Source organism: Anguilla anguilla, chromosome 3, assembly GCF_013347855.1.
Source record: "Anguilla anguilla isolate fAngAng1 chromosome 3, fAngAng1.pri, whole genome shotgun sequence".
NCBI classification, from domain to species: domain Eukaryota; kingdom Metazoa; phylum Chordata; class Actinopteri; order Anguilliformes; family Anguillidae; genus Anguilla; species Anguilla anguilla.
Window position 1 is genome coordinate 69,996,993 of NC_049203.1, and position 7,500 is coordinate 70,004,492.

At 57.6% G+C, this 7,500-nt stretch overlaps 1 protein-coding gene across 2 annotated transcripts in view; it reads right to left on the reverse strand.

Moving 5' to 3' along the window:
* gsk3ba (glycogen synthase kinase 3 beta, genome duplicate a) overlaps positions 1-7,500 on the reverse strand; it is a 49,170-nt gene that overhangs the window by 16,418 nt on the left and 25,252 nt on the right. For both annotated transcript variants that reach the window (XM_035408835.1, XM_035408837.1), the window contains exons 2-3: positions 4,958-5,151; positions 2,625-2,708 (exon numbers count right to left, since the gene is read on the reverse strand). In XM_035408835.1, the coding sequence (XP_035264726.1) occupies positions 2,625-2,708; positions 4,958-5,151 (278 nt within the window). The remainder of the gene's footprint in view (positions 1-2,624; positions 2,709-4,957; positions 5,152-7,500) is intronic.

Here is a 7,500-nt window from a genome sequence, read left to right on the forward strand (position 1 = left end):
CCCAGGAACACAGGGAGGGTAATATCCTCTATCACCCAAATGCAAAGCCAGTCCAGGCCCAGGATATCACCCTTAGCCTTTTACCCCACTGAAATCAATAAACACCACAGAACTGCTGAGACTAACGGAATCTACAGAGACCGGCTGCGCTTCTCAGTGTGGCCAGAAGGGGGCTCTAGGCCCGCTCCAACAGAGAGAACAGCCCCAAGACCTGCACTGCAGCCTCTGCTAACCTCTGCTAGCCTCTGCTAACCTCTACTAACCCCTGCTAGCCTCTGCTAACCTCTACTAACCCCTGCTAGCCTGAGCGAGTGTGAGTGCATGTGTGTGTGACTGTGTGAGTGTGTGCGTGTGTGTGTGTGAGTGCGTGTGAGTGTGTGTGTGTGCACGCGAGCCTCTCTCTCTCTCTCTCTCCACTCACTCGCCCCTAATACCTCACAAAACCCACCAAATTACCAAACAAACTGCCACCAGATTTAATCAACCGCAGCGGCCATGGCCAATTCATTTCACAAGACTGTCAAACGGTCACTTCAGTGCAAAGATCGTTTCTGTGCTCTCTGAAGCGCTGCCTTCCGGGCAGCCGGCGTTTGGAGGCGTGGTCTATCCCCGGGGGCGGGTCGCATGCGGGTTACCCTCGCCCAAGGACACGGTGTGCAAACCAGGGCCGCTTTCCCTCCGAAATCCCAGAGTAAACCCCAGCAGAACACTGTGACCTCACGGCCGTGATGCAAGAGCGCCCCCTCCAGCGCCTCCGCCTCCTCCACCCCCTCCAGCGCCTCCGCCTCCTCCACCCCCCCGCCCCCTCCAAAGGCTGGTGAGCCCAGCGGCGGCCATTTTGAATAATTAAAAGTAGGAACATGCGTCTGGTGGGTCCCGAGACTAGAACAGGCGGAGCGCGGGCAGAACACCCCGAGGGGAAACGGGTGATGTTAAATAATGCCGCTGCAGAGAAACTCACTAAAGGCATCGAGCAGGAACTTAATCCCCTCAGTGAATTATGGGTAATAGAGAGCAGGGCAGTGTGGTTCTCAGGCTTTATGATTATTAATCGGGGGGGGGGGCGGGGGGGAGGCTCCTGGATTTTCTTTGCTTTTGTAATGTAGCATTTCAGCGCTGAAGAGTAATGGATTTGTGGCAGACTGAGGGTGGAGTAATCTTACCCCCCCAAAGCTCTGACACAGGGCCCACTCCTCCCCCCCACGGCCCCCCCACCCCCCCACGCTCTGCTCCAGTCCCCCACCCCCCCCCCCGCCCCGCCCCGCGCGCTGACGTCACCAGTGCTATCCCGAGGAACTTGAGCCGCTTGCTCAGGCATTTCTGGGAACGGACGGGACGGGAAGGGGGGCTGCGTGTTACACAGCGGGGGGGGGAGGAATCACGCGTCACGGAGCACCGATGCACCATGGGAACTGTATACGCCATCACTGGATCACACACAGATTAGATCACAATAACAGGCTTCGCAGATGCAGATGAGCACAGCCTCCAGCTGTCACTCAGGCGCTGATCCACAAACGCAGCCAAAACGTCAGATGGCGTAAATATTAGGGTTCATTAATTAGGGCCAGAATCTGGCACGAAAACCAGAGACAGATACAGCCCTCCATGCCCACGTCTGACTAATACCATACTGTGGTCTATACACACACAAACACATACTCGCGCGCACACAAACGTGCACACACACACACATGCATACAAACTCGCACACACACACAGACCTCTCAAAGCGGAAAGAAAGAAAGAAAAAAAACCCACCTCATCGTTTCTAATCTTAGCCCAGCGTGAGCGGGCACAGACGTGGCACAGACGCGGGCACGCGCTGGCAGCCGCGGGAGAATGGCGTGTTCCGCCGGGTTCAGAGAAAAGCTCGTCGGCGGCTCGTTAATCTCCCCCCCCCCACCCCACCCCCCCCCCCCGCCGACGGGACCAGAGGTGCCAGCGCTTTCGTAACGGGGGTCAAGCACGGAGGAAACCCCCGCCCCCCCGCCCCGTCTGAGCGACAGGCAGCGAGGGAGACACCTGCCACCGGGTCCTGCCAGGGAGGCGTGCTCAGCCGGGCCAAGCCAGAGCAGTCAGCTGTGAGTGGCAGCCTCCGCACATGCCTGTTAGATATCTGCCACTGCAGGAGAAATGCTCACGGGAGCTTGGCATCTGCAACAGGACTACATCCCCCAGAATGCAATCTGCCATGGGTGCCATAACATTGTCCATAACATCCAGAAATGAGGATTTTCAAGGAGCATGAGAAGTCTGGACAGACAGACAGAGGCAAGTGGGCAGACAGACAGACAGAGGGGCAGGCAGACAGACAGACAGACACAGGCAGGTGGGCAGACAGACAGAGACAGAGACAGACGGGCAGGCAGACAGACAGACAGAGACAGACGGGCAGACAGACAGACAGACAGAGACAGACAGAGGGGCAGACAGACAGAGACAGACGGGCAGACAGACAGACAGACAGAGACAGACAGAGGGGCAGACAGACAGAGACAGACGGGCAGACAGACAGACAGACAGAGACAGACAGAGGGGCAGACAGACAGAGACAGACGGGCAGACAGACAGACAGACAGAGACAGACAGAGGGGCAGACAGACAGAGACAGACAGACTCACCTTGTCTCCGCTGGAGTAGAAGAAGTAACGCAAACGCACGATGTTACAGTGATCCAGCTTCCTCATGATCTGCAGCTCACGGTTCTGAGAGGAGGAGAGAAGGAGAGGGAGAGGAAGGGAGAGTGAGAGATAGAAGGTCTCCAGTGACATGACGTTTTTTTAGGAGAGATATTCCAGAGACTCCAGACACAGGGGCTGACGTTAATCCCTCCAGTGTGTGGGCAAACTCAAACGTGGATTCCCTGAGCGCCCTCGGTGGGGGTCGGGGGGGCAGGCATCCTGTTCGGAATGTCGCTGTCCCCAAGGGCCCGCCATTTTCCCCTCAGTGTGCGTCGGTTAGGGTTAGGGTTAGGGTTAGGGTTAGGATTAGTTTACTGGCAGGAAGGAGGCACAGCGCTCCAGAGTTCCACAGTGACATCACCGCCTGTCATTTCCCTGCTCGCAGACTCCTCCCAAGTGGGCGGGGCTTAAAGGAGCCAGGTCCTCTAAAGAGAGGAAATGCTGACCGTCACAGGCACAGGCCAGCTCTGACTGACAGCCAGCCAGCCAGCCCCTCCCCCCGTCCCCTCACAGGGAGCAGAATCCCAGCGATGACATCACAGCGATGGGACAGCTGTGGTAGGCAGGCAGCCAGGCTGATTAATCAAACGCCGATCAGCGTTTCACACAAACGCGTGACTGCCATGACTGAGCAGTCACCACAGCGAGAGCCCAGGAGAAAATACACCCTCATCACTTACAGCAGCTGAGTGCAGCTGGGGGAGGAGTGTGTGTGTGTGCGTGTGTGAGAGAGAGTGTGTGTGTGTGTGCGTGTGTGTGAGGGAGTGTGTGCGAGTGTGCGTGTGTGTGTGTGTGTGTGTGTGTGAGTGTGTGTGCGTGTGTGAGAGAGTGTGTGTGTTTCTGTGTGTGTGGGGGCTTTGTGCATGTGCTACAGTTTTTTTTGATCTATTCTTAGTGCACTAAACGCATTCAGTCAAATGTCAGAAACCCAGGAGCTTCGCCTTGGAGACGAGGAATCCCAGGGTGCTTTGCAGATTCACTCCCACCGAGAAATAACCCAGCGGCGGCGGCTCACTGACCCAGCGTGCGCTAAACCGCCATTACAAGCTACAGCCCCCGACAAAAGCTCCAGCAGAACAGAGCCCAGCCTACCGCCATCCAGCCATCCCAGGAGCAGCCAGCCACAGCTTCAATAACGCTAACAGGGCGCTGGCCTGAAAAACTCAGCCAATCACAGGCAACACCCAACATTAATGAAGAGTGTGATCTCCCCACTGCATATCCCACACACACCCAACATTAATGAAGAGTGTGATCTCCCCACTGCCTATCCCCCACACACAGACGTATACAGGCACAGACACACGGTTCGGGGCAGAGTTCGGGGCAGAGTTCGGCGCAGAGTTCGGGGCAGAGTTCGGGGCAGAGTTCGGGGCAGAGTTCGGCGCAGAGTTTGGGGCAGAGTTCGGGGCAGAGTTCGGCGCAGAGTTTGGGGCGGAGTTCGGGGCAGAGTTCGGTGTTTCTCAGAGTGACCCACAGAGTTACCGCGCTCGTGACCACGAGCTCGTCATGGGAACGGGCGCCAGATGGAACACCGCAGCCGTAACCACAGCGACATCCCCCACCCCCCACCCCCCAATACCCCAGTAAGCTCCAGTAAGTCCAGTGTGTATGGGAAGCACGCACTAATGAGGGGGCCCCACGTGCATGGGGGAGGGGGGGGCCAGGGTCGGGGAGTTCGTTCCTGGAAGGCAGGAAACAGGATGCCCGGGCTGAACGGTGCCACCGTGGGCTGCCTCCTGCCCCCCCCCCCCGCACACGGGCCTCCTCCTGCCCCCCCCCCACCACACACGGGCCCCCTGCTCTTCATATGCTAATGACACCATGGGGGGGGAGGGGCATGAAGGACCCCCATCAGACTCAAAGAAGGGGGCGGAGCTTCCATTCACCCAACGCCCCACTTTGCTATTCAGGCTCCTGACAGAGAACGTCAGCAACAAACATTACAGGCTCAGCGGCCTCCTCCTCCTCCTCCTCCTCCTCTTCCTCCTCCTCCTCCTCCTCCTCCATCCTGTTGTGAAAGGAGAGGTGACTGCGGCTGCCTGGGGATCGATGGAGTGCGATGAGCAGAACTGAAAATATTCTGCCCTCCCCCCATCCCTTCCAGCGGGACAGCAGCCGAGCTGCAGAGGCGGAGCTGCAGGGTTGGCGTCTGAACCCAGTGACCCCATTGGACGAGTCACACGCCCGTCACCCTAACGCAGAGGGCACGCCCGTCTGGAGGGGCTACAGCCCCCCGGCCCCCCCCAGCCCTGACCCCCCGCCCTGCTCACCTTGAACCTCTTGTCCTGCAGGACCTTCTTGATGGCCACCAGCTCGCCCGAGTCGCACAGCTTGGCCTGGTACACCACGCCGAACGAGCCGTTCCCGATCACCTTGGTGTCCGAGTAGCTGACCTCCTGCGGCCGGTCGGGGCCCTGGCCCGGCGTGGCCACCACCGTGGTCACCTTACTGCCGTCCTTATCTCCTGTGGGGGGGAGGGGGGGGGGGGGGGGGAGAGGGTCAGGACAACTGTCGATATCTGAACACGATACGTAAAAAACGAGCCAACACATCCTAAGCAGTGGCGTCCATTAGTGGCAGGAGGTCGGCATGGCAACCCGGCCCCTGTCACATGACACCAGAGCAGTGAGCAGACGGGATGCAACCGGTGTTGCAAGCAAATTAATTTCCCCACAGTGACCACATGACCCACCCCCATTCCCCCGCTTCTGAACGCCATCAGACGGGGTGATGTGTCAGAGGCCTTTTTCGAAAGGGCCTCCAACACAAGGAGCACAGCGTGTGTGACGCAGACGGACACAGGGTAGAAATTCAGTTTAAGGGCCTCAGGGCGCTGCGCTGCCACTGCGCCCCGCCTGCACTTATGACCCTTAATCTCGGGTTAGGAGACCAGGCCCTAAACATCACAGCACATAACGGGCCCTCAGGGGCCAAAGAGCTCCAGCGTCAGGGTACGGGATGTCCCCGGGGAAACAGAACTAACCACAGACACAGTACACCCAGCCTGGGACCAGACCTCGACACAGGGTGAGCTTCAGGGCAGAGAGGATGCTGGGATACATCCCTCAGACAAAGGCAGCTGTCTCAATCACATTCTCTCTCTCTTGCCATGTCTGACTGTCCCTCTCTTTCTTAGTCTTTATCTCCCTCTCTTACTCACTCCTTCCTCTCTCAACACAAAAGTGCTAAATAATTTGTGTGTGTGTGTGTGTGTGTGCATGCGTGTGTTTGTATGTGTGTTTGTATGGGAGGGGCCAGCAGTGGAGCGTTCGATCTACAGCTCAACAGCAGAGCAGGAATATTACTGTAACTGCTGCTATTTCAGGAATATCGCTTTTCACAGACAAGAGATCAGCTGGATCAAAAAATGAAAACATCTCATTTGGACCTTCGAAATGGACAGAAAACGAAAGTGCTGAAGTGTCCTCTCTGTTTGCTAAGTGCTAAGAGTCCTGTGGCCAGTAAGAGGGCGCGGATTAAAAAACGAGTTTGATAAGCGAAGGCAATGAATCTCACCGGACCGCAGGCCATTAGACCGGGAGGAAAGATGAGCACTTAGTGCCCCAATTACCCACAGGCCCTCTCCCTGTCACAGCCAATCAGGGACCGGCAGGAAGTGATGTCAGAAGGCTGTCGGGTGTCTGTGCTGGTGGAGCTCTGGGGTCTGAATCCTCAGCCACATGCCGCCGCAGATCGATCCTCCTCGTGGGGGGGTGGGGGGGGGAGGGACGGCGCGGGGGGGCTACAGAATGTTCCGGTAGCCGTGGGATTAGCTGCTCCCCGCCTGCAGTGCAAAGTCCCCGTTAGCGTGGGGTTAAAGGTCAACCTGGGCCCCGTCCCGCTGTTGCACAACGACTCCCAAAAAAACTCCAACGCTGTCCAAAGCGATCGCCCACGGACCTGACCCCCGCCCACGGACCTGGCCCCCGCCCCCGCCACACCCCCGGACGCCGGACTGGGGGAGAGGTTAACATACCACGGACAGGACGACTACTACTACCTCACCTGTACAGAGATAGGGACGGATAAATAATACAAACGGTTACTAATCCCCCATGATGACTATGCCTACTGCTGCAGACCCACTGCTGCAGGCCCACTGCTGCAGGCCCACTGCTGCAGACCCACTGCTGCAGGCCCACTGCTGCAGGCCCACTGCTGCAGGCCCACTGCTGTTTTATGTGTATAGCGCTTTGTACAGAGACACCCTCACAAAGATGCAATAGAACAGAAAAGCAGGCCTGAACCCCCAAAAAACAAGCACTCCAACAGGGGAGAGAAAAACTCTTTGAAGTGGAAATCTGGGAGGAGCCTGGCTGGAGGGGGGGAGCCCCTCCTCCGCTGCCCGGCCCGGTGTAACAGCTCACACACAAACAGAGGGGTGACTGGGGCTCAAAGCCAGGATCAAAACCTTTTTTGGGACGCCCAGGGAGAGTCCCCTGACCCCCGCCCCTCCCCTCCCCTCCCTTCCCCACACTGGGACTGCAGTGTGCCTCGCTGATAAATGGGACTAGCCCCTAAAAACATTAACCCCCGACCTCCCCGTCTCCAGGTTTCCATGGTAACGGTGAAGTCGCATACAGTGCTTCCCTGAACCTGATTGAAGCTGTGCAGTCAGGGCCATATAACACCCAGAACATTAGCAGTTACCACGGAAACCCACGGGGGCACAGAAAGCCCTGCCCTGTCCCACACAGGAGTGACCCGCTGGTATTTACAGCCTGTACATTAAAGAACATGACTGAGAAACACATCGACTCCTTTTATCCACGTTTCTGTATGTCTCTCTCTCACACACACACACACACACACA